The sequence below is a fragment of the Microtus oregoni genome, unplaced genomic scaffold (genome assembly GCF_018167655.1).
Source record: "Microtus oregoni isolate MIOR12 unplaced genomic scaffold, Mior012 000008F_ref0000371, whole genome shotgun sequence".
In the NCBI taxonomy this organism is placed as follows: Eukaryota; Metazoa; Chordata; class Mammalia; order Rodentia; family Cricetidae; genus Microtus; species Microtus oregoni.
This window is the reverse complement of record NW_024543067.1, coordinates 13182019-13209775: the sequence shown is the minus strand read 5'-3', so window position 1 is coordinate 13209775 and position 27757 is coordinate 13182019. Positions and strand designations below refer to the sequence as shown.

Here is a 27757-nt window from a genome sequence, read left to right as displayed (position 1 = left end):
GATTCTCCCATTCCAGGCAGATGCAGGTTAAGATCATTCCTGGTAAGCCAGCTCGTGGGCTACACAGATTATTAGAAATGGGCTAGTCCAGGTGCGAGAGCTAGCCTAGAAGAGGCTAGATAGAAATGGGCCAAGCGGTGTTTAAAAGAATACAGTTTCCGGGTAATTATTTTGGGTATAGCCGTGGGGGTGGCTGGGTGCCGGGGGCGCAGCCCCACAGCTCCTATTTCAACAATAGGCAGAGATGAATCTCCACTTAATTTAGGTCATCTTAACAAGATTTGGGACTTTTGAAACCAATGAAATTCAGGTAAGTGAGTTGAAGTGATACGCTGAGATTTCTGAGCACCTGTGGATGAATGGGGTGAGTGTATTTAGTAGGTGAATCTCTGAGACAATGTGGGCTGTGGTAAGCAACTGTATCAACTCCCCCACTCCCAAGAAGGTGTAACTGAAGTGGAAAAGAGCAACCCTGAAGGATGATTAAGGTCACTATAAAGCTAACGCTAGGCAATGAGCTTGGGTTCACCTGTGCATCCTGTCTTGTCTTTATGTCCTCGAAAGCAGAGCACACTGTAGTTACAGAAGGCTCAGGGAGGTGAAAGTGCTGGCAGTCAGAGGAGTTTGAGCACCACGGGTAAGGAACACAGGCGGCCTCTGGAGGCTCAGCAGCCAGGCAAAAATTCTCTGGAGTCTCCATGCAGTCCCACTGACACCTTAATTCTAGCGTAGAGAAACTCGTTTTTAATATCCGATCTACATACTTTTAACATAATAAATCTCTGCTACTTCAGTCACAAGCTCTGTATTTTCTTACATCAGCAACCGAAAAGTACACAGCCACAATACTAAGAATGGAATGGTGTCTGCAGGGAAGCAAGCTTTCCCATTGTTCGATACTGCCTGCATCACTCAAGATGTGCCTGGACAAGGAAAACACTAACATCTTGCTGGCAGTTTTTGCTCCAGCCTCTCAGACTGAGTTCACATGTTGAAGAACACATTCTGTGTTACACACCAACAATAATGTTTCTAGTTTAACAGATCCCTGTTAAAATGCTGGATGAAAATGAATGTGATCAAGGCAGGTCGGATGGGACTGCAATGTCTTGACTTTAAAGTTCTGTTTATCCCATCTTCTCAAGAGTGGAGCGGATGACCTTTACAGCTACTAAGATTTAGTTGTAATTTTATAAAATACAAGGGCAAAATATACTCAGTGATACTAACATAGTTCAAATGACATGTAAAAATTAACAATATGTAAAATCTTAATTACTTTATGATCAAACAATTTCAAACTCAGAGCAGACACTGGCATATATTACAGAAAAAGGGATCCTTACTGGTTACTGGTCATTGGTGCATTAAAAAACTTGAGTGCAAATTTTACCAAATGCATTTACCAAAAGAGATTCTTTCCACTTCTGAAAACATTATTACATTAACACTGAGCACGTAATAAATTGCTGACCTCGATGTTTATAGCTATCAATCACTAAAAGCCTGACCTGCAACTAAAAGTTCAAACATTCAAAAATTCAAAGATCTATCCGTGGTTTAAATTTATCTAGACAAATACTGGAAGATAGATCAACAGCAAAAACAGGATTTATCTGAATAATAAAAATAATTTGGTTGTTTTTATGCTGGAAATATTTTACCAGTGTGTACAACATTACCTATTCCTACATGGGTTGGAACAATACTATTTTAGCTGTTGGAGTATCACAGTATTAAGAATATCTGCTTCTTGTAGTGTCTGACTTTCATCTGTTAGCTCTTTACTTGGAAACGAAGTCACAAGAATAAAGTCTGTTGTTGCAAACTCAGGACGGGACTGTATTATGAAGTCTCGGACATCCAGGACCCTGAAGGAATAAGTAAAACATTCATTGTAGCAAGGGCACATTTCCATGTAAACTTTTAGCTAAAATCATCCTCACAAAAAATTATATAATTCCAACTTTTGTTTAAAGGTGCTATAACTTTATTTAATTATTTTGATGGGAAAGTTCATCAGGTTATGAAAGAAAAATAATAATTTTGGAGTATACATTTGTAATAAAACAAAAACAATCTTTAAGTGAATTATGTATAAAATAAGTATTAACAATATTGTTATATTAAAAGAAATCAAGTCTGATTATTTTCAAAATAAAAACCGTTGGTAGCCTATGCCTCTAAGCCATCTGTGTGGACAGTGAGCAGGATAAGCCTAACACTATGAAAGACACACACACACACACACACACACACACACACACACGTGCACATTCATACATATGAAAGTTAGGTGTGTCGTACAAGCCTGTAATTCCATTTCTTGTATGGTTAAGTCAATATCACTAACTGAGGCTACCCTAAGCTACATAGTCACACAGTAAAATCCTATCATTAAAAATAGTAACAAAGAATTTAAAAATTATTCTCACATATACTTAGTAACTTAACTAAGACCATAATAAGTGCATGTAGGGCCCACAGGTCTACACCTCCTCCAAGGGTTCATACTGAGGATCGCTTGTAGTTTCTGGCCAAACTTGTTGTTGCAGTTTCCGGCTAAACATCCTCTTTGTTCCTGTGCTACCTCTGACCCCACTGGTGGTTAGCTTAGGGGTTTTGTTTACTTTTGAGCCTGATAATTTCCCACCTGTCTTGGGGGGATTTCCATTGTGCAGCAGCTAGGTATATAAGGTTTTTTTCTAAGTTTGAATAGATGGCATTTGGCATTCTCTCCTCACGAATGACCCATGTGTCTTGTATGTTCCTTTAATCTCCAGGCCCTTGCCTGGCTCGCATGGTCCAGTAGCGCCAACTGTACCGCAGAGAGTAACGCAGTCATTACAAGTACACATCAGGGTCTTATAACCAGTGAACAATGAAAGCACTATTATGTGCAGGGAAAATATTTATATTCAAGTGAGCATTAAAGAGAATGAGGCAGCCTATTAGAGAATACTGTACCAACAACACAAATGACTTACACCATGCATTTACAAGATGGGGTTGCTTAACAGAAAGTTCTGGTTAGAATTTCATAAACTTATTGTTTGTTTGCGATATACCTTATTATGTAGCTCAGATTTACTTCAAACTTGTACTTGCTTTGAGCTGCCAAACAATGGAAACAGGTGTGTACCAACCACCATCCTAGGTTATAATGACTAATATGTTAACCGAGAAAGTCCCAATAGATTCTTACTATCTTGAGTCTGAGTCCACTTGATGTAGTTTTAGTCACAATGCAAAACTACAGCTAATATATTTGGAGTTGTCTAAACTTGGACTAATAGGATAATTTACCACGAATATTACCATCAATTTCATCTAGTGTATAGGTCGTCACCATCCTTTTAACTATTTTTCTGTCAAAAGCTTACTGTGAAAACGTAGAGCATGGGCAATTTTCTGTGATGAGCAACAGTAGATGAACAGAAGACCCTGGCTGGGGAGCAGCTCACCGGTGGGTGCTGTTGAATCTCTGGATCAGACGACTTCCATCTGCCAACCTAATCTGAACTTTTGTGGTTGGCACAGAATCATCAATAAGAACAGCTGCATTAAGTATTGATTTGTCCTCTTCCTCTGGAGAAGAAGGAGTACTGACAATTTCAGGTGTAAGGCTAAGAAAGAAGAATGTAAGAATCAGAACACACACTGAGGACACAGGACACAGGACACACTGAAGGTGGCCGAGCCTCAGCTCTGCAGTCACTTGTGCCATGACTCCTCTGAGGACTTCCCTAGCAAGACCACAGTTCCCTTCCAGTTTTCTCTACTTCTTTTGGCCTCTTTAATTCTACTTAATCCCAGATATCTCAGAAGCCTAGCTGCACTTTCTCCAACTCCATCTCTGAACTTTCTTTACACTGTTTAGTACACAGTTCAGGGAGAAATGAGAAACCAGAGACTTAATGTCAGCATGCCCAAGAGTATAAAGAAAATAAACTTCAAATCCCGACTATGTTCTAGCTAGCTACACTGGAGGAAGAACATCAATCTAGTATAATTCTGTAAGACTGTATTCTTAATGTATTTACTATCCCATGAAGTCCTTCAGGATGATGCCTGGGACAAAGAACTCAAAAGTTAATTTTGCTTATATAATCAGAACTGAACTGATACTTTCAAACACTGTTAAAGCAATTTTAAAAACATCTGACTTAAGTAGATACTGCTTTGTAAAAGAGAAATAGCTCTAAGCTTTAGTGAGAAATAAATTCATTACCCAGATGTCCTTTCTCCTCACCAGTGGCCATGCATAGACATGATACATAGCACAGCACACTTACCTCACCCACCTGCCCCGTGACCCTGAGACAGCCATCCCCACTGGCCTGCATCCTTGTTTGGTGAGAGAATACCACTATGTTGTACAGATTAACCCCGTCAGGTACAAGGGTTCTTCAAGTTAGGTTGCTACACTACTTGAAGGGACCTACTGAGAAAGGAGAAAGTTGCTGCATAATGGTGATTCTATCATCTAGTATCTTCTAGGAAAAATTCTGAGCAGGCAGGCAAGCTTCTTCTGAAATAAAAAGTTAGTATACAGTGGGAAGGGAGCCTCAGTAGAGAGCACCTGAATGTGTCTCCTTGTAAGAAACAGGTGTGCGGAAATGAGTTATTGACAAACTAGAATTGATGGAGTAGGTGTGGCAGCGATATCAATGGAAAAGCCGAGTCAGAGGTCGACCAGAACGCTGTCCCATGTCAAGTTTGTTACTGGTGAACAGGCACTGTGGTTTTATTGCTACATTCAGTGTTCACTTTCAAAGTCACTCTCCCTTCTTTGAAGGCAGTGTCTCACTCTGTAGCTCAGATTGGCCTGGGACTGATCCTGCTGCTATGGTCTCATGATTGCTGGGACAACATCAGTGCACAGCAAAGCTCCCCCTTAGTTGACCATCACACTACAGTGAGTTTTTAAATAAGATTTTTTTGTGTACAAGTGTTTTGCCTACATTTATATATACGCATAATGAGCATGCCTTGTGCCTGTGGAGGCCAGGGAAGGCATCATGTCCTTTGAATCTGGAGTTAGAGATGGCTGTACTCTGCCCCAAATGGGTACTAGGAACCGAACCAGGTCCTCTGTAAGAGCAGCACAAACTCTCAACCACTGAGTCATCTCTGCAGCCAGCTACATTTTCATAGACTCTTTATATTTTAAGGTTAATTAAAAACTTTTTAAAGAGAGAAATTAAGAGATACAAAAAGACTTTTAAGAAAGCAAGAAGAAAGGATCTGAGCTGAGCTTTCCTTAGACAGTTGGAAACTCACAGGAACGGACCAGGAATCTGAAAGTATCATGAAAACCATCACCATCGGCCTGAGAAACTCTGAGCCAAGCGAGGAAATTTGCTTAAGCATGCAATGCGGGATTGACGAGGGGCCGAGGGAAGGGAGCAGGGAGCGCCTGGGATCAGCCCCATGGGATCTAGGGGGCCTAGCACCACCTGCTCTGCAGGGGTGCTCGAGAGAGAAGATCCAGAGGCTGAGGCAAGATGAGGGCTGAATGAGTGGCAGGACGAGAAGGCAGGGCAGAGGGGCTGCTGCACATCAGACAGGAGCATCCCAGCTGCATCATTTATCATCATACAGTTGAAAACCCTCAGCCAGGGCCACCTCTGGTTCTCCCTGACAGCAGAAGACTATTGGGCTCAACTCCTGCTCAACTCAGGGTATGCTATCATTTGTAAACATACAGCTGTCACCCATGACTTCCTTATTTCTATTTACTTGTAGATCACAAGAAAACTTGGCCAACTTCTGCCTGTACGCTCTTTGTAATTAGACTACTGCCAGTGGACAAAACTGGATTATTTCCCTTTTTGTACTTCAGTAGCTGGCTGGAGCTCTTAGGAAATGAGAACTGTTAAGCTGCTGTCTTAATAGTTTTTTAGTTTCAATTTTCTTTCTTTCCTTTCTTATTAAGTTTTGGTGCCAGGGATCAAACCTATATAGTTCTTGATGTAAATGTCCAGTGTAAAATGTTATGTGCAATTCTTCACTTTAGAAATGTATTATTTGATTAAATATGAGTTTATGTATACTGAGTCACGTCACATTAACACACTAGTGTTAATTTTCTGTATATTAAAACTGAACAATTTCCTATTTCCACTTTGAGGCAAGGTCAACCTCTCATAGCCCAGGCTAGCAACAGAGTGAGTATACACCTGAGACTGGCTGCAGACTGGGTAGAAGGTGGAGGGTGACCCTCTATCTCCTTAGTGCTAGGATTAGAGGTGTGGCCCAGCAGGCCAGGTTTGTGGTGCTGGAGCCGGAACCGAAGGGCTGCTTCCAAAGCACAGAGAACTGAGGCACACTCCTGCTGCAGCATCTCAGAGTTTATTCACAGCAGACACACCACTAAAGTTGGGGGGGGGGATATGGTCACTGCTTTCTCCAGTCAGCAACACTTGCCAGGGTTCTCTTTTGAAGCTGTGTGACTGGAAGCAGAAATGAAAGAACACACCCACAAAGAACAGAAAAACGCCTAGAACCAAATCTGGACAAGAGGGGTTCATAGGAGAGGGAGGAGGGCAGTGTGTGCAGAGGATATGCTCAAAGCACTATAGACTTACATGAAAGCAGCCAAAACAAACAGGAGAACATGGCACAGTAGGGAAAAGTAAGCACCCAGAGCGCTTGGATTGCAATTTGGTCCTAGTCATTCTCTAGCTCAAGCATACCTTGGGCAAATTACTGTTCTTTTAAAATAGAGTAATAAGTATCCATATGTTAAAGGGCTGCTTTTAAAAATAGATTTATTTTCATTTCTAATTCTATGCATGTTTGTCTATGTGGCAATATGGGCATATGTGCAGGTGCCAATGGGTACCTAGAGCTGGACTTTTACAGGTAGTTGCAGGCTGCATGGATGGGTGTGGGGAACCAAACTCAGATCCTCTGCAAGAGCAGTGTGTGTATCAGATGAGCGCATGAGTGTAAGGAGGACTGACCTCTGGGTACTTGCTACTAACATTATTAGCCAAGTTGCACACCCTATTCCAGCAGGAAGGTCTTTATAGCTTGTATTTCAAATTTTACTTCACAAGTCATTTTGATTTCTTATTTTCAATGAAATGTCATTTTGAGCAAAAAAGTATTTTTCTCACTAGAGGAATTTTACCTTCCAAGTTTTTGTCCTTCTCCACTAAAAGCCTTGAAGCGCAATCTGGGTTTTATGTACTCTTGGTCTTGATGATCCTCCATATCCAGATTCACTTGGCTGCCATGGACCAGTCTCTGAAGCTCCAGGGGAATCTCTCTTAAAAGGAGGGAGAGAAAGTTTTAGTTAAGATTGTTATAAAAACACTCACTACTCCACTGAGATGACCGCAATTAAATCACGAGCTACATGCTAACAAAAATTTCCATGGTGATTGAGGGCCACGTAGTTATTCTTTCTTCAGGTTATCTTACACTTTGAAAACTTTTGTACTTTAAACGTATGAGTGTTTTGTCTCTATGTATGTACATGTACCATGTGCATGCCTGGTGCCCCTGGAGGATGAGGCCCCTGGGACTGGAGTTTCAGATGGCTGTGGATGCTGGTCCTCTGGGAAAGCAGCCAGTGCAGAGCCATCTCTTCTAGTTGGTCATGCTGCTCTTTAGTGACTCCTAGATAGAAATGTTTTGGGTAGCACAACAATCTTGGAGTACATTTAGAAAGGCACATTATAAGACATCAATTGATACTTAAATTAGCAGAAGAAAATTCTTATATAGCTTAAAAGTTAACTTAAATATTTTTGAATATTTTTGGTTGTTTCTTTGAAATAGGGTCTCGCACCGTGGCTCAGACTAGCCTGGAATTCTGTATATACATCAGACTAGCTGCAAACTCACAGCAATCCTCCTGTTTTAGACTCTCAAGTACTGGGAGTCTGCACATATTTATTTTAATGTCCCTGGGGGAAGTTGTGGAAACTGATGTTGAGGTATTTCTGAGTGTCTGGTAACTGGTGGGCAGGGGCCTTGAGACACAGCATGGCGAAGTCAGCCTTTTTCCTTTTTTTAAATTAAAAATTGTTTTAGGTCACACACACAACAAACAAACAACAACAACCAACCAAACAACAACAAAACAAGCAAACAACGACAACAAAACCAGGTGAGTGACCCGCCTGCCAGCTAAACTGCCCCACTTCCTAGATTCTGTTCCCAAAGAGCCAACCCACAGCCCATGCCCGCCCAGCTCATCGCCTGCTCCTCTTCCAGGCCCAACCCCAGCAGACTTCTGCACAGGCACAGGACACACCAGTCAGAACAGAGACCGCCTGCTGCAACAAAAGCCAAGCTAGCCACCAGAAGGCCTGTCCCCAACTTAGACTCCCTACTAGATCAGAGGTTACGCCAGCCACAAGAAATCCAGGTCACAATGACAGAAAAAATTCAAAGCAAAAACAGAAGCCAGGGAACAAAACACCCATCTGACAAAGACAAATGTGGACATCAGCACCTAGACCTGTAATTACCCCAAACCCAGATGCCTAAATACCCCAGGCAACACGGCACCATCAGAGCAGCTGTCCAAAATGATTTTAAAAACAAATTTATGAAGATGATAGAGGTCCTTAAAAGGAAATTAAAAACATCCCTTAGAGAAATAAGAGGGAAAGACAACAAAAAATTGAAGAAAATCAATAAATCCCTTAAAGAATGCCAAGAATGCGGAAAAAAAAAAACCCAAAAGGTAAAGGAAACTATTCAAGACCTGAAAACGGGAATGAAAGTAATATAACACAAATGAAGGGAATTCTGGAAATGGAAAAGCTGGGTGAATGAAAAGGAATTACAAACATAAGCATAAATAAGAGAATACAAGAGAAGCTCAGGGCAGAAGATATGGTAGAAAAAATAGATTCATCAGTCAAAGAAAATGATATATCTAATACTAACACCAAACATCCAGGAAATCTGGGACACTCTGAAAAGACCAAATCAAAAAATAATAGAAATAGAAAAAAAAAAAAAGAATCCCAGCTTGAAAACCCAGAAGATATATTTAACAAAATCATAGAAGAAAATTTTCCTAACCTAAGGAAGGACATGCTTATAAAAGTACAAGAAGCTTAAAGAACACAAAATAATTTGGACCAGAAAAAAGTCCCATCGCCACATAAAAAAGAAAGAATAAAGAATATTAAAAGCTGCAAAGGAAAAAGACCAAGTAACATATGAAGGCAGACCTATTGGAATTACACTTGATTTCTCAGTGGAGACTCTGAAAGCCAGAAAAGCCTGAATTGATGTCTCTAAGACATCATCTAATGACTCTAAGAGACCAGGAATGGCAGCCCAGACTACTATATCCAGCAAAACTTTCAACCACCATAGATAAACCAAAATATTTCATGACTAAGCCAAATTTAAACAATACCTATCCACAAATCCATCCCTACAGAAGGTACTAGAAGGAAAACTCCAACCCAATGAAGTTAATAACAACCACAAAAACACAGGCAATAATCTTACATCAGCAAACCCCCAAAACAGGAAAACACAAACACAAAACACACACACACACACAACCTACTACTACTACTACTACCACTACACTACCAACAACAACAACAATAAAATAACATAAATTAACAATCATTGGATATTAATATCTCTCAGTGTCAATGGACTCAAAATCCCGATAAAAGACACAGGCTAACAGAATGGATATGAAAACAGGATCCATCCTGCTGCTGTATACAAGAAACACACCTCGACTCAAAGACAGACATTATCTCAGAGCAAGGGGTTGGAATAAAAGATTTTCCAAACAAATGGACCAAGGAAGCAAGATGGTGTAGTTATCCTAATATCTAATAAAATAAATTCAAAATCAGAGTTAATCAAAAGAGATATCCCAAACAAAAGGGCACCTATATTTGTAAAAGAAACGTTATTAAAGCTTAAATCACACATTGAACATCACACATTAATCATGGGAGACTTCAATATCCCACTCTCACAAATGGATAGGACATCCAGATGGAAAACTAAACAGAGAAATAATGGATCCAACAGACATTATGACTCAAATGGACCAAACAGATATCTAGAGAACATTTCACCCAAACACATAAGCACCTCACAGAACATTCTCCAAAATGTGCCACATACTCGGTCACAAAGCAAGTCTCAAAGGATACAAGAAAATTGAAATAACACCCTGTACTCAATCAGACCGTCAGGGATTAAAGCTGGAAATCAACAGCAACAGAAACAACAGAAAGCCTACAATCGCAAGGAAACTGAACAGCTCCTTATGAACAACTATTGTGTCAAGGCATAAATAAAGAAAGACTTCCTAGAATTCAATAAAAATGAATAACAAACCCAAACTTATGGACACAATGAAAACAGTGCTAAAAGGACAGCACATAGTACTAAGCGCCTACATAAAGAAACTGCAGAGATCTCATACTAGCAACTTAACAACACACCTGAAAGCTCTAGAACAAAAACAAGTAGACACACCCAAGAGTAGACTGCATGAAATAAACTCAGGGCTGAAATCAATAAAATAGAAACAAAAAGGACAAGACAAGGTTGTTCACTTTCTCAACATCTGTTCAATACAGTACTTAAAGTTTTAGCTAGAGCAATAAGACAACTAAAGGAGATTGCAGGGATGCAAATTGGAAAAGAAGAAGTCAGAGTATCATTACTCACAGATGTTATGATAGTACATATCAATTCTACCCCAAATTTTCTATCAAGGAACTCCTACAGCTGATCAACACTTTAGTGAAGTGACTGGTTATAAGATTAACTTAAAAAATAAAATGAGTAGCCCTCTGATATACAAATGTCAAATGGACTGAGATGGAAATCAGGGAAACAACACCCTTCACAATAGTCACAAATAACATAAAGTATCTTGGGGTAACTCTAACCAAGCCAGAGAAGACCTGTCTTTCAAAAACGCTTCAAGTCTTTAAAGAAAGAAGTTGAAGAAGATATCAGAAGATGGAAAGATCTCCCATGCTCATGGATTGGTAGGATTAACACAGTAAAAATGACCATCTTACCAAAAGCAATCTACAGATTCAATGCAATCCCCATTAAAATCCCAACATAATTCTTTACAGACCTTGAAAGAACAATACTCAGTTTCATAAGGGGGAAAAACAGGATAGCTAAAGCTATCCTATACAATAAATAAACTTCTAAAGGTATCACCATCCCTGATTTCAAACTGTACTACAGAGCAGTAGTAATAAAAACAACATGGATGGCCTGGCTTAAAGCAGACATGGTGACCAATGGAACTGAATGAAAGGTCCAGACATAAATCCACATGCCTATGCACATCTGAGTTTTGATAAAGACATAAATATACAATGGAAAAAAAATGGCATCTTCAACAAATGGTGCTAGTCTAACTGAATACTGGCATGTAAAAAAAACGCAAACAGATCCACATCTATCACCCTGCATAAAACTCTAGTCCAAGTGGATCAAAGACCTCATTTAAATCCAGATCCACTGAACTTGATAGAAGAGAAAAATGGGGATTAGCCTTGAATGCACTGGCACAAGAGACTCTCTGAGCAGAGCAGAAACAGGACAGCCATTAAGATCAATAACTGATAAACGGAATCTCCTGAAACTGAAAAACATCTGTAAGGCAAAAGACACTGTCAATAGAAAAAAAAAAAACGGCAGTCCATAGAATGAGAAAAGATCTTCAAGCCCCATATCTGACAGAGGGCTAATATCCAAAATATAAAAAGAACTCAATGAAAGGTTTCTGTACCCTCATATAAAGCCTCTCTGCCGATCAAACCAAGCCAGATTAATAATTAAAAGTCCAGGTTTAATGAATAAAATGCTCCTGGATGGTCTCCTGGCCCCAAGAGAGGAGGGGAACTGCATGGAACTGGAAAACTACATGGTCTCTCCTTAGGAGGTCCTTTAAATACCCCGCATGCATGGTTCCAGAGGAGCCGCTGTTTCAAGGGCTTTCTGAGACTGGGCAAAGATTAGAACCGGAGTAGGGGTGGGATGGGGGACTGGAGTTGGGGGCTGGTGAGGCAGAGCTCATCCAAACACTGAAGAAACCAAATAATCCAATTAAAAGATCTAAACAGAGAAGTCTCAACAGAGGAAACTCAAATGGCCAAGAAACAAAGAAATGGTCAACATCCTTAGCCATCAGGAAAATGCAAATCAAAATAATTTTGAGATTATCTTATATCTATCAGATGGCTAAGATAAAAAACACAAGAAACAGCTCATGCTGTTGAGGATCTGGAGCAAGATGAACTCCCCCACTGCTGGTAGAGTGCAAACTTGCACAGCCACTTTGGAAATCACTATAATGGTTTCTCAGAAAATTGGGAACCGATCTACCTCAAGACCCAGTCATACCACTCCTGGGCATGTACCCAAAGGATGCTCTATTCTACCTCAAGGACACTTGTTCAACTGTGTTCACAGCAGCTTTGTTTATAAAAGCCAGAAACTAGAAACTACCTAGATGCCTCCATCCAAAGAATGAAGAAAGAGGCTGTGGTACATTTATATACAATGGAGTATTACTCATCTGTTCCAAGTTCCATCCTAATGGAACAGAATGATAAGCATGATATGTACTCACTTATAAGTGTACACTGGCTGTAAAATAAAAGATAACGATGCTACAATCCAGAGACCCAGAGAGTCTAAGTAACAAGGAGGGCTCAAGAGGGGATACAAGGATCTCCCTGGAAAGGGGAAATAGAATAGATTTTGCTGGTAGATGGGGGACAGGTGGGAGTTGGGAACAGGAGTGATTACCAGGGGTGGGGGAATACTAGGCGAAATGACTGGAATTAGGGAACATTTTGGGAATAAGGTGGAAACCTAGTGAAATGGAAATTCCATGCAATCTACAAGAGTAACCCTAGCAACGACTCCTAGTAATAGGGGACCTGGAGCTTGAACTGGCCATCTTCTGTAACCAGGTAAGGCCTCAAGTGGAGGGATTGGGACACCAACCCAGCTACCAAACTTGTAGCCTAGAGCTTGTCCTGCCTGCAGAGTGTTCTAGGACCAGAGCCAGCACAACTCTCATCAAACAAACCAGAGAGGCATCACCCAGCAACCAAATGGAGGCAGATGCAAAGACCCACGGCCAAAATTAGGCATAGCTTGGGGAGTCCTTTGGAGGAGGGGAAGGAAGGATAGGAGGAACCAGAAGGGTCAGGGACACCAAAAGAACATGGCCCACAGAATCAAGTGACCAGTATGACCAGTACTCATGGTGTTTCACTGAGATCAGGGAGCCTGTACGGGTCCGGTCTAGGTCCCCTGCATATGTGCTATGGCTGAGTAGCTTGGTATCCTTGTGAGACTCCTAACAGGGGGAAAAGGGGGCGGGAGCTGACTGTTTCACCTCCTCTTGGGACCCTTTTCCTCCTACTGGGTTGCCTTGCCCAGCCTTGATGATATGGTAAGTGCCTGGTCTTATTGTAGCATATTATGCCATGTTTGGTTGATGTCCCATAGAGGCCTGCTATTTTCTAAGGAGAGATTGTGGGGATGTGGATTTGGGGCAGAGGGGAGATGAGGAGAGGAGACTGGGGGAAGGAAAGGGAGGAAAAACTGTGGTTTGGGTGTAATATGTAAGAGAAAAATAATAAATAAATGCTTTAGGTTAGTACAGAAAGTAACAGATTTCATTATGGCATCTGCATACACACGCCACTGTATTTTGTTCTTACTGTTGTTCTATGCCCTTCACTTCTTTACTGAAAACAGGCTGTCTCCCTTCTGCTTCCTTCCCACATGTACTGATTGATCTCTTCTTTATCTACTTTATGATCTCTTCTTCCCTTCCCATGATCCCCTTTCTATTCATGATCTATGTACTCATACATAGATACATGCATTTATATATCTATGCATATATTAAATCTAGATGATGCATATTAGAGAAAACACATGGTATTTGAGTCTGGCTGGTATTGTCTAACATTATTTCTAATTCATAGAAATGTATTATGTATCTTTACGTTTTCTTAATCCATTCATCAGTTGATGAATACCTAGGCTGGTTCAGTCCCTGAGCTATTGTAAACAGTGCTTTATACACACGGATGTACCAGTAACTCCATGGTATGTTGCTTTAGAGTTCTTTAGGAAATTATTCAGGCATCCTAAGTGTCAAATGGTAGGCAGATTTCTGTCTTTGGAGAACCCTCCATACAGATTTCCTTGGCGGCTGTACAGGTTTACAGTTCCACCAACAGTAAGGAAGGGTCTTCATTCTTCATATCTCTGCACTGCAAAGAGGTCTTTATCTACTCAAGGACTTGCCATGGATACACAGAATCACCATCCCTGGCTACAACCATTTGCTTTGAACTCCATCCTGGAGGCAGTTAGATACTGATAAAGGTATCTCTTATTATCAGGTAACTGGAGAGCAGCAGACGCTTCAGTGTCAAGGGAGAGACTGTGGACTGCATGGCTACAGAAGACTGGTCTACCCTGAGGACAACATCACAGTTAACACAGAATCAGAGCGTGCAGAGACTGACATGGGGAACAAACTCTCTTCTTCATGATGTCTTGGCCTATACAAGTAACCAAAAATCGGGGCTGGAGAGATGGCTTAGCGGTTAAGAGCATTGCCTGCTCAGGTCCTGGGTTCAATTCCCAGCAACCACATGGTGGCTCACAACCATCTGTAATGAGGTCTGGTGCCCTCTTCTGGCCTTCAGGCATACACACAGACAGAATATTGTATACATAATAAATAAACAAACATTAAACAAAAAAAAAGTAACCAAAAATCAACTATGCATTTTTGGAGGATTTTATATTTTTATTTCTGAAGATCCCTTGCATTTCCAAGAATGTACCTCCCATATTAAGTCCTTGAATGAAATGTGATTTATAGTAATTAGGCTGACAATGCCACATACTTCATCTATGGTAATTTTATATGTTATATTTACATAGAAAGTGTACGAATTAGGCATATATAACTTGAAATATAAACTTATATTAAAGAAATAATGTAAATATCACTGATAGGCATTTTTTACTTATAAAAATTACTTTCCTGTATTTAGTATACGTAAGGTACAATATTCCAAACAGTTGTTCCTATAGGACAACAAAAACAGTGTTACTAAATCTTTCACGAAAGAGCTAATGGATCTCAGCTAGTCAGAACCTCTAACAGATATTCTCAGAAAGGAGACTTTGCTCATTACTGTTCTTGATGATATGGTGTGGGATATTTGCCAAAGAGAGCTGCAGACAGAGAGGAATGCGCCCACTAGAGAGAAGTATGCTGCAGTCAACAAAGCCGGAAGGATTCACATTTGAAAACTCGGTCCCTGGTTGGTAGGACTTTTGGGGAGGATCAGAGTGTGTGGCTTTGGAGGAGATGTGTCACGGGAGATGGGCTCAGAGGTTTAAAGCTCACGCCATTCCCAGCAGGCTCTCTGCCGCACGGCTATGGATCGGATGTTAAGTTCTCAGCTACTGTTTGAGGGCTATGCAGGCCTGCCTACAGCCATGTTTGAGGGCTATGCAGGCCTGCCCACAGCCATGCTTTCAGTCCTCATGATCACGGACTCACCCAGAGACTGTATACCAACATTAAATGCTTTCTTTTATAAGTTGCCTTGGTCTTGGTGTTTTGTCATGGCACCTTGCCAACAGTAAGCAGGATAGAGACTGAACGGATAGGTAGATAGATGCTATTCAATTCATTAAGGCATTTCTTCTTGGAGCAAAGCCCATAGTGTCATATTTAAAAGAGGTACAATCACCCAATGTCCTTTCTCTACAAAGATCCATCTCCCAAAGTCACTTATGTAATACATCACAATAACTAATTCTTGAAAGCAAACAGTGTATACAGAACAGTAAAAAAAGAAACAGGGCCTGGGAAAAGGAGCTACTTGGTCAGATAACTGCCACACAAGCATGACTACCTGGGCTACCTGGGGAGCTCTAGGCAAGGGAAAGAATACTACTGAGACTGACCTACTGTAGTAATAAGGGGCGGCGGGGCTGCGTCCCCAGCACCTCGGCTGCCTGCTCGGCTAGCTTATGCCCGAAATAACAACACACAAACTGTATTCATTTAAACACTGCTTGGCCCATTCTCTTCTAGGCTAATTCTCACATATTAATTTAGCCCATTTCTAATCATCTGTGTATGGCACCCCAAGGTATGCTTACCAGGAAGATTCTAGCCTATGTCCATCCTGGGTCGGAGCTTTATCCCGGGAGTGGGGCACGGCTTCTCTCTCAGGCGTCTGCTCTCGAGAGGAGAGCTGTCGAGACTGAGCTCACTTCCTCTTCCTCCCAGCGTTCTGTTCTGTTTACTCCTCCCACCTATCCTCTAACCAATAAAATGGGCCAAGGCAGTTCCTTTATTAGCCAATGACCTTCCTCCATCAACCTACGACCTCCACATCCATGTGTATACATACATATGCAGTCATAGGAGCATGCATGCACATACTCAAAACAGTTCCATTCCACATAATAAAGAGAACAAGAATAATTCATCTTACCCTCTCTTAACGGATTCCAAAAACTGAGCATTTGTTGGGTCACTGTAAGGTCTCAATTCTCCATCATCTAAACTGAAACCATTGCTCCACAGCTTCAGTAAAATCTGAACCTTTTGGAGATGGAAAAAAAAAAGAATTTATCTCCAAACAATATTAGATTTCAATGTTATATCTCCTAACTTACTATCTGATTAATTTATCTTAAAATACAGAGGTATCTGTTTTAGTCAAAGCTAAACATGTGTGTCCACCATGTATTTACTTAGTAGGTTTATTTTTAGCTTAGAACTCTGATAATAGCTGCAAATATCAAAGTCCCCCAGGTGGCGCCTGGCTGCTGAGCAATCACTCAGAGTTCATGAGGGAGCACAGCAGCAGGAAGACAGACTCCACTGGGCACCTGTGATTCGAACCAATCTTCCAGCCCCAAATCTCTTTAGTTCCACCACTTAATAATTCAAGCCAAGGGGCAAGGGAACCCTTCCAAGAAACTCTTAATGTCTAAAATAAATTTATAATTTTAATATTTTCAAAGGCAACAGAAATAATGATTTCAAATGTTTTTATAATTTAATTCATGCTGTATTATAAAAGCATACAATTTCTAAGAAGAAATTGTAAGAATTATATATTCTGCCTGGCAGTGGTGGTGCACGTCTTTAATCCCAGCATTCAGGAGGCAGAGGTAGGAGGATCTCGAGTTTGAGGTCAGTGTGGTCTACAGAGTGAGTTCCAGGACATCCAGAGCTGCACAGAGAAACCCTGTCTCAAAAACCAAAACAAAAAAAAAACCCAAAACAAACAAAAAAGTTATACATTCCAATGTAGCAGTAGAAATATTGCTAATAAAAGCACACAGGTTCTTTAACTCCTGCTTCAAAAACTAGTAAGAGATGTCTGTATTTATAGTATCAACTATTAATTCAGGAAGGAGAAAAAACAGGATCAACTAAGTGAATGCTTAACATTTTGATGACTGTACCTACATCTTGCAGCTGATTTTCTCCATAGATATACTCTGACCGCTTACAGAAGGAACTGCCCAATCTGTATCCTCCACCTGTAAATGACTGGAACACAGGATAAATGGGTTAAGAATTCACTATGGCTTACAGTCAGAATGTTATTTGGATACTTGATATTTCAAAACTAGACAAGAAATTATTGGCCAGATTCATAGTGACTAGGGAAATACATTGGAATGAACTCCTTAAGTTACAAGCAAGTGTATGTGAGAAGTTAAATGTCTTTTCATATAAACATTAGTAACTCGAAATGTGCAATAACTTAGTTTGATCCCCAGAAGCCACACGGTAGAAGGAGAATAGACTCCTGCAAACTGTCCTCTGACCTCCACAACATGTGGGTTGTGGATTTGTGTGTACACGACCACACACACAAAATAAATGTTACAAATTGTTAAAGAATTCTGTATGTATTTTATAGGCTTTAAATTTTTTTGTTTTAACTGAAATAGAAATTACATCATTTTCTCCCTTCTAGCCCCTCCCACATCTCCCCTCCAAGTTGAGAGCCTCTTTTTTCTTATTGTTACATACATACATGTATGTAAATACATATCTCATTATTGTTCCATAATACATGTATGTAAATACATGTTTTTATTGGTGGTGTGTATATAGTTTCTAGGCTGACCACTCTGCATTGGATAACCAACAAGGTGTCATCCCTGGGAGAGGGTAATCCTCCTTCTCCCGCAGTCAAGGGTTGCCTGTAGTTCTTAAAGGTGTGACCACATGCGATCTCCCCCTCCCTTGAAACTGCCATTGTTCCAGTCTTGGTTATGCAGCCACTTCTAGGGGACTTTTACAGCTGACTTCCTGGTATTCTGGCTCTTACAACCTTCTTGCCCCCTCTTCCACAATATTCCCTGAGCCACAGAAGCAGGAGCCGGGATGCAGATGTATCTGTTGTGGCTGAGTTTCACCACGACCTGTTGATTTCTGCACTGTGTCCATGTGTCGTTTCCTGGGATGACCTTCATCTTAAGCTGTTTTGTTAGCTACCGGAAGTCAGCTATAGTCACAATTTGATCTTACCTACATCAAGTAGGCTATGATCACACTTTTGATATTGCTGTACTGAACACATAGTCCTCAGGAAGGATACTGTGGGCAGAAATGGCTATTCTTTTAATTACTATTTACATGACAAATGTGCTTTAGATTACAACCTTACTTTGTTCCACATATGAAATCAATTCCATACTTTGCTTATAGAATTGGAGAATGTGGAAATGTTAAAATGACCTCAAGGCTTGACAGGAGGAAGTTTCCCAGCTGCTGCCAAATAAAGCCTAAAACTGAAGTTTCATGGAGGAGTCATTCTCAACCATGGGGCCAGAAAGATCATAAAAGCATCACCACGACACATGACTAAGTACCTCACACCTTCCCAGAAACAGTACAGTCACAGACAGCACTGACCTTAGCTTTGTCGTCACTTGAAGATCTTGTGGCTTCACTTAGAGGGACAGCCCCATGCTCCCTTGCCTCTCTGAAAAGGTCATTCACAATGTTCCCCGGTGGAGGCTGAGCTATATGTACTCCACCACATTCCTGTTCACCTGAATAAAGCCTTTAAAAATCACAGCTCATGAATAAAAACTCAGAACAGACATAAACCACTCTAAAATAAGAAGCTACACAGCCACGGGAAATAACTTTTCTTTATAAAGCAGTACACTGAGCTCTTCAGGATACCTAACTGTACAACAGAACTCAGGGAAATAGAAAACAGGGAGAGTCTGCATCCCTTCTGGGTTTGTGGAGCCTAACATTGCAGCACCAGCACAGTGATTGGGGTCCTGGTTTCCCACTTCGACCCTGGATGACTGCTTAAGGATTCTTCTCCTGGGGGGGGGGCACTGGCAACAGGTGGAGGCTATTCTTGCCCCATATGGCTACACAAAGGTTTATTCTTCAGAAAGACCTAGTGCATTACAATTCCCAGTGTAAATAACTTCATACATTCCCTTTGTACTAACTAAGATCTGCCCTGACTCTAATTTCAGAAAGGCTACAAAACACACATTTCCATTCACCTAAGATTATCCTAACCTTTGTCAAGGAGATCAGAAAATTTAACAATGAAGTAACACATAGAAACTTCCAGTACAAGGTGACAGAGTTCACTTTTTATTTCCCCACTCTCTCTACTCCAGTTCCCACTAACTCACAGAGCAATGGCGGAAACTACAACAGCCCTGCACAGGGAACAGAGGTTCCCTTCAAGGTTTTCTCCTAAACTGGCAACCAAGTTACAGAGGAAGCGGCAGTTGGACACAGGTATGTACACCAGCAGAACCCCACTGCTGCTGTGGGGAGGGGCACCACCCCATCCGTGTCACTGAGTCTTCCCAGGCTCACCACTGCATACCCGCGGTGGAAGTGGGTGCAGCATGCACGAAGAAAGTCTGCCTGTCTCTGAAATGAGTGAGGGACTGCATAGCACACGACCTCAGGAACTGTGACAAACAAAGCCAGCACAGCTTCCTGCCATGTTTGTCCCCAAGTATAGCTTCTTCCCTCCCTGTCTCATGTCAACAAGCTGGCAGAGTGAATGACCCTGCCTCTTTGCCTTGTGACAAAGGCCTGGGAAAACTGGTCACAGGAAAAGATTTAGCGGTTTGTTATGGCCTTCCCTGAGATCATGCAGCCTCACTGATATTTATAGTCAGAGCTGCAAGCCATCTGGAACTGACTGTGTGTTGCATAAGGGAAAGAGAGGCCAATGCTAATTTCTTCCCTTAGACAATATGAAATGCCCTCTCCTCGTTGCTCTGCAGGGGCATCTTTGTCAGAGCCAAACAGCCATCTCCAAGGGTGGGACATTCAGTGCCCCAGTTTTGACTCACTGGTCAGACTTTTAGGCCTCTGCAGCTTTGGAACAAGTCTTCATATCGAGTACTTTGTGTCCTAAGCTCGAAGGGTGCTCCATGAATTCTCTAGCTGTTTTTCGTGGAGACAGAGGACCAAGGGTACCTACAGCTGGAGCAGTGACAACTGCCCACTTCCATTTCCTCACTTCACATGGGAACTCCATCTTTCCCTGACTTTCCTGAGAGGCACCATTCGACCCACTGTGCAGTTTCATGGGGTTCCAACCATGCTTTGGTTTTACTAAATTTCCTTTCTTCCCTTTTCCACAATAAGATGTCGATGCCCTTGCCTTCTGTTCTCCTCTTATTTGAAACTCATTTGATCAAAAAAGTATTTATCAGCTCCCATTGCAACTTCCGATAAATGACTCAAAGGTAATATTGCACCTCCCTTTAAAAACATCTTTTCTTCCATTCTCTCACCATGCAGCACAAGCTGTGGTCCTCCTGCCTGAGCCACACAAGTGCTGGAATTGCAAGCATACACGTTGGGCGCCAAAATGTAGCGGCGTAAACGAATGCAGACAGATTGTAAAAATATATATAGTTTTAATGTAGAAATAGACTTACAGAACCACCGTTCCTGCGGAGACCAGGAAAGCAGAAGAGACAGAAGACATTAGCCCGAGGCGAACACGCCCCCTAAGGGGCGGGACTTATCCCTACACTCTAGCTTGTGTCAAACTGACAGAAACTAACCAGTGCAGCTGGCTTAAAAAGCCAGGGGGCCAGGTGTGGTGGTGCTAGCAATCTCTGGAAATCTCAGCCTTGGGAGGCTGAGGCAGGGGGATTGCAGGTAGCTTGACTAACAGTGAGTTTCAGGCCTGACTAGGCTGCATATGACACCTTGAAAACCACAAGAAGTGACAGGGAACATACAACCACTTTGATTTCTAACACTGCCCTAGGAGGACAGACAGTGAGTAGGGCAAACGTTCTCACTGAAGGTGAAGCAGGGAGCTGTGAACTGCTGCATGAAGTGAAAACTACTGGTATCATGTGCAGAAAAGACTGCCGATGATCTCTGTGCACATGTACCTGAAGTGATTAAACAGCCTCTGAATCTTTTACAGAAATTTATCCTTTTGAGTGGTAAATGATTCCTGAGGTCAGTATTACTGGTTGGAGGGGTACAGCTCAGTGGTAGGAGTACATGGTTAATGTGTGTGCCATACTGAGTTTAGTCCATGACACCCCTAAATGAACAAAGAGCACGACCAAATCAAACTACTAACAACAAATTCTTTTTGGATTGCATAAGTAAATGCATCCAATGGGAGGAAAAAAAGAGTTCTAGGGATTGAACCCAAGGCCTTGCACATGCTAGGCAAAACTCTACCACTGAGTCACATTCACAGATCTTAATATTTTCAGGTTGCTCAAAATGGCTTGCACCTCTTGGCAGCCTAGGACAACCTTAGCTCATGGTCACAGAATTAACCCATGAAACACAAGGAAAATATCTATATGTCAATCTTGCAAAAACTCAGATCAGGTTTACTGCACTAACAGCAAAGTTAAGTTCTTCTTATGCGCTCAAGCTAGGGAGTCAAAGGCTGAGCTATGAACTACTGAGTGAGGAAAACTTAGGTAGAATCACATTAAATACTTTAAAAATGGGGGGGGGATATACACATTAAGGAGGTAATTAAAATATTACACACATCTACATATACTCATATATCTAACAATAAGAGCTAAGTCAAAGGATAGTATTTTCAAACCATGCCGAGATACCGACCTGCTGATTACAAGGACAGACTGTACCTGACAATGGAGTGGTGTGGTGGTCAGCACCTTAACCAACTGAGCATATCACCAAGAGTGGGGAACTTGGAACTATATGGCTCCTGATGTGATATAATAAAAAGCAGACAGTATCACTTATCTATACTCTTGACAAAAATGTTTAACAAGAATCTAATTATGAGGAAACAGGGATCTAGAATGCAGGATATTTTGAGACATCTGGTGTATACTTTTTAAAACAGTGAATGTAATAAATTTTAGAATATGGAGAGCTAAATACAGGTAGAGAGAGAGAGAGAGAGAGAGAGAGAGAGAGAGAGAGAGAGAGAGCGCAAGAGCGAGCACGTTTCTACATTTAAAACTCAACACAGGAAAAGTCAAATGCAATGAGTAGTCTCTAGCTGGGTCCCCAAATCCCCAAAGTGGCTGAAGACATGACATCATGGTGCCACTGTTAATTTGTAAGCTACACTTTGGGTTCTCTACCTTCTTCTTAGGGGGTATACAATGAAATGTCTAGAAGCGGTGTCATGAATGCTGTCATTTGCTTTCAGATAGCTGAGTGAAAAGGAAGTGAGCATGCGCGCGCGAGTGAGGGCAGGGCTATATGAAGACACATTAGCCCAGGTGAAGAAAGGGAAAGGCTCAGTCTTTATTCACCTGTCTAACCTTCACACTTTCTATGGGCCTCAACATTTGTAAAGGAAAACACAGGGGAGAAAGTATAAGGGCTTTTCTTATCATTCAAGTACAGGAAGATGTATCATTTTTGTCTCCCCTTCAAAAAAATATGTGAAGTGAAAAAACATAGTGTCTGGGCTGGAGAGATGGCTCAGAGGTTAAGAGCATTGCCTGCTCTTCCAAAGGTCCTGAGTTCAATTCCCAGCAACGACATGGTGGCTCACAACCATCTGTAATGAGGTCTGGTGCCCTCTTCTGGCCTGGCCTGCAGTCATACACACAGACAGAATATTGTATACATAATAAATAAATAAATATTTAAAAAAATAAAGAAAAAAAACATAGTGTCCAGTGAATTTTTCTACTTCTGATGAAATTATACTTTTTGAGAATGAGAGGTAATAAGAAAAGTCAAGCTTGCTCTCGAATGTAATACTAAAATACCAATAAAAATATTCACACTATAATAAATGTGATTCTTATCTTCTAAACCTCTAGTCTGTTCTTTTTGTCATCCAGAGATTTTAATGACAACAAATACATCCAAGGAAATCACGTCAGACCAGGCATCGCAGTACAGAAGCACATACAGACTTCAGAACTGACAGATTCTTCAGTGGGGACCAGGGACTTGCAGAGCTCCCGTGGGTGGTGGTGAGAACCCTGCTAGCCCTCAATGGACAAGACTGCACATGAGTGCTGTTGAGAGGAGAGCCTGGACATGTCATCGGGCTCAATGAGCACTAGGACAAACACATTAGAGCTCCAGGATTCATGTGGGGCTTAGGATAATAGCAGCCACCACAGGATTTCTTCAGAAGTTTTTTTTTTCACTGATTATAAAAATTTTAGAATAGTACTTCCATATTTATTTTTAAAAAATTAACTTAGAAAATCCTCAAAGTGACTTAAAATCGGCTCAGTGCGCTAAGCTACTGAAGGTAGCTGTCGGGAAGCAATACTCACCGTTGCGGCAGTGTCCGTGGGCTCTTAAAGACGGGAGCTGCAGATCTGGCAGGCCTGGAAGACTTGCATTTCACTTCCTCTTCGTACAGTCCTGCCAAGGCCAACTACATACAATAACAGGCTTGTTATCCAGCTAGCAATGGAAATACACTTGCAGACAGCTGAGGAACATGCATTAGTTTGGAAGTGGGCACTAACAATTTCCTACTAAAAAATGAAGGCTGTTGCCTCAAAAGATGTTGCCTTTCCAAAAGAAACTAACTTGTGAGGTTTCCTAATATTCAATTAATTAAACTGCCTAGGCCAGAGAAAATTTGTTACAATAATTCTTTTAATTAACTATTTAACAGTTTCAAAAACTGAGTTTGGCAAGACACTGGTTTCCCCTCTGGACCTGTGTAACTTTCCTCCAGGCTCTCAAGGCTTTCTGAAGACAGTTCATGCTATAGTCAATTTCTCTAAATCAATCTCACAATATAATTTCTCTTAGTAGTTTTCAAAATCCAGGAACATGAAACAAGTTCAAAAGTATCGCCTAAAAGTCTATCAGACATAAATTTCATCAAGTTCAGGGGAAAGCTGAAAAATAAGACAATGAATTAAATATAGGTTTCAACCACTTATAAAGCAATACTGCAAAATCACACACTGCAGATACATAGCTGCTTACTTTCGAAATAAAGTAAAAATATATTTGTCCTTGAAATTTAGAATTTAAAATGTTAATGTAATTATTAGAGTTTTTTCCTCCCTCTACTTCTGCTATTTTGAGTAACAAATTGAAATATTTTCATTCAGGCATCGCGTCACACCCCTTTAATCCTAGCACTTGGGAGGCAGAAGCAGGAAGATGTCCGTGAGTTCGAGGCCAGCCTGGTGTCCAATGTGAGTTCCAGGATAGTCAGGGCTGTGTAGAGAGACCCTGTCTCAAAAAAACAGGCAGAACAAAAGAAAATTCCTTAACGCTCCTAGTGGGTATTCAATCGGTGTGATTATAATCTTTGGGCCCCCACTCACTCTACAACCAAACAAGCCCTTTCCCCCACCAGGTAACTATCTCTGTGTATTTTTTCCTCAGAAGGAAAAGAAGAATAAATAACTGAGGCCAAATCATCCAGTGCTGATTTTGTTTTCCAGGCTGGGAACTGAAGCCAGGCAGAGCCTCATGCACATGAAACAAGCACCCTAACACTCAGGTACATCCCCTGGCCAATAGGTCCAGTACATCTTTGGCTAAACACATTTAAAATACACACTCAGGGCACCTAGAGGCTTTCCCCCCATTTTCTAACTGTTTTTATTCCTCCTTCTTCCAGTCTCTCACAGATGATGCAGCAACTCGTGGATTTCTGAAAAGGCAATTTCCCTAGAAATGCTAATGAATGGCTCTGACCTCTTAAGAACTGAATTAAAAGTTTAGAAGTTCTTACATAGATCATAATTCTTTTGACATTAAAATATAATTCCATCATCTGTCCCTTTCTTCTCCTTCCCATGTTCACACACCCCCTTGTTCTCTCTCAGACGGATCCAAACCATAACTAAGGTACTAGTTACTGTGTAAGTCTGATGGATCACTGAACATCGTTGAGTTTAGTTTTTACATCTTTAAATGCCTAACGAAATTTTTGTCAACATCAGTTGAAAGATTAGTGTATGTAAAGCACAGGCACAGATACCCATCACAAGGTCTTAGTTTTAAACTGTCCCTGTCTTCACTCTCCCCCAGCAGACTCCTCTGCGTCTCTTGGTCACCTTTACTACCCCTACTTAACAAGGTTGGAGTCATTAGGAAGGAGGGGGGCCTTAATGATTGATGGGGAGGGCCCAGTGCATTGTGGGTAGTGCCATCCTTGGGCTGGGGGGTCCTGGGTTCTCTAAGAAAGCAGGCTGGGCAAGCCACAGGGAGCAAGCAGGTAAGCAGCATCCTCCAAGGCTTGTCTCCAGGACCCTGCCCTGCCTGAGTTCCTAGCCTGACTGCCTTGAGGATGAACAGTGATGTGGGAGCCTAAGTCAAACCCTTCCCCTCTACGTTGCTCTCTGGTCTCGGTGTTTCATCTCTGCGGTGGTGACCCTGACTAAGACAATTAGTTAAGTGGCTTCAGGGTCACCTGTAGGGAACCAATGCTCAATCAATGCCATTGTAACTTTACATGGGTTTGGTCTATTAAGGCTAGTTTACAAGCCCGTTTCAAGTCTGTGGTCTTTCAAAATACTTAATACCATACAACAGTATCCTGTACTACTTATGGATTTGATAGCCTATTTAGCTCCAAATTCCCCAAAGTTATAACAGCAAGTAGTCAGTTATGTTTGGTTAAAGATGAAGACCAGCTACTAAAAATGCTCTGCCAAGGTTGGAGAATTCAGGCTCATTTATTCTTAACCATAACCCCCTACACATGTCTAATTGCTGAGTGTTATCAATGATCTCATGAGGAGACAGAAAATGCCCTAAAATGAGCAAGTACTGTTAGCATCTGATAAAGTAGCATTTAGTGGACAAGTGTTCAGCTGACTAACGTCGGCATAGTAACATTATCGAGTTTTATTTCTGTTACATTGTTTCATGGACTACCTCCTACAAGTGGGCTGCAACCACAGCCTGAACTGTTTTAAGCTCTCTCCTGTAAAACCGCCAAGCTTTTTGATAAGGAAAAAAAAAAAAGAAGAAAAACTGCCTTTAGTGTGTAAGTCTTTAAATCCCAAAGAGCATCCAAGAGAACGAATCAACAAGCGTTATTTTTAAATTATTTTTCAAGCGATGGCCATAGGAACTCTCCAGCAGGCAGACCGCCCCGCAAAATGACATTGCCCACAGCTGCCCGGTGCGGCGCGCGCCCTGGGTTCCACGCCCACCACCCCGCCGCGCGCCTCCCCGAGAGACCCGAGCCATCATTCTCCTCCTGACAGGGTCTGGGCAAGGCTCAGGCGAGGTACCCAGTGGCTCTGCCCCGCGCCTCCCGCCCTCCGCCGCGCTCCCGGCCTCCGCACCTGTAGGTCCCGCGCACTCGGGGGCCGGGGCCTCGAGGACCCCCTCTCTGGCTCCTCCGGCTCCGCGCGCCCTCCCTCCGCCATCTTCCACCAGCTCTCCGCGCCCGCCCGCCCCGGACTCGAGACTTCCGGGGCTGGTTACTTAGCGACCGCGGGAGGGGCGGAGCCACTCAGCGACCACCCCCTCGGGAGTGGGCGGAGCTGAGTTGCGTAAGGTTGGTCCTTCTTTTCCCCACCGGTCCTCAAGATCCTCCAGCTTTTTACCTTCTCTCTGTCACTCCCTGGGAGATACTGTAGGTCGTCCCAGAGTGCAGCCTTGACTTGCAGGTCCACACAACTCAACAGATGAACGTTGCAACTTCACCTTTTAAGTCTTGGTCCAATCGTTCGTTTTCCCTTATCAAGGATTGGATGGTACCTCCGTCCCTCCGCATCCGTTTTGAAGAAGAGAAACGCAGTAAAGCTTTTGGCAGTGAAAATGGATACTCTTAAACCATCCCAGCCAGGATTGATTTAACCCTTTCCTGTCTTATCCAAGGCACTTAGACCTCCCAAGGATTGCCAAGGTAGAAAAAGAAGTCCAGACCTTTATGTAACCCGAAAGCTTGTGAGGGAAAAAAAGACGAAAACAGATAACAGAATAAATTTGTAATAAGCTTTGCAAAGAGTATTAAGCGAGGTCTGTATGTGAATTGAGACTATTCCATTGGTACCTACTGTGTGCACCAGGCTGGGTGCCAGCCTACAGTGCGCTGCCTTGATGTGGTCTTTAAAAAACTCCAAATTTGACCAGCGAAAAAAAGTGAAACTGAGAGGTCTGTACAGTGTGCTGCCTCAACCCCAAACCTTCCTCTTTCTCCTCCAAACTGCTGCTTTTTCGTTCTGTTCCTTACGGTATCATCTAACTTATATTGGATATTAGTCATCTGGAGGT

The 27757-nt window shown here is 41.9% G+C and overlaps 1 protein-coding gene across 1 annotated transcript; it reads right to left on the bottom strand.

The window, feature by feature from the left end:
- Positions 1-120: 120 nt before the first annotated feature.
- Positions 121-26941, bottom strand: Ubxn2b (UBX domain protein 2B). The gene is made up of 8 exons (XM_041657302.1): positions 26824-26941; positions 23830-23933; positions 18980-19130; positions 17519-17602; positions 16533-16642; positions 7139-7276; positions 3465-3626; positions 121-1871 (listed from the first exon to the last, which is right to left on the bottom strand). Exons 1-8 carry the CDS (start codon positions 26905-26907, stop codon positions 1709-1711), a joined length of 996 nt encoding a protein of 331 aa, XP_041513236.1. The 5' UTR covers positions 26908-26941; the 3' UTR covers positions 121-1708.
- Between the last annotated feature and the right edge of the window lie 816 nt (positions 26942-27757).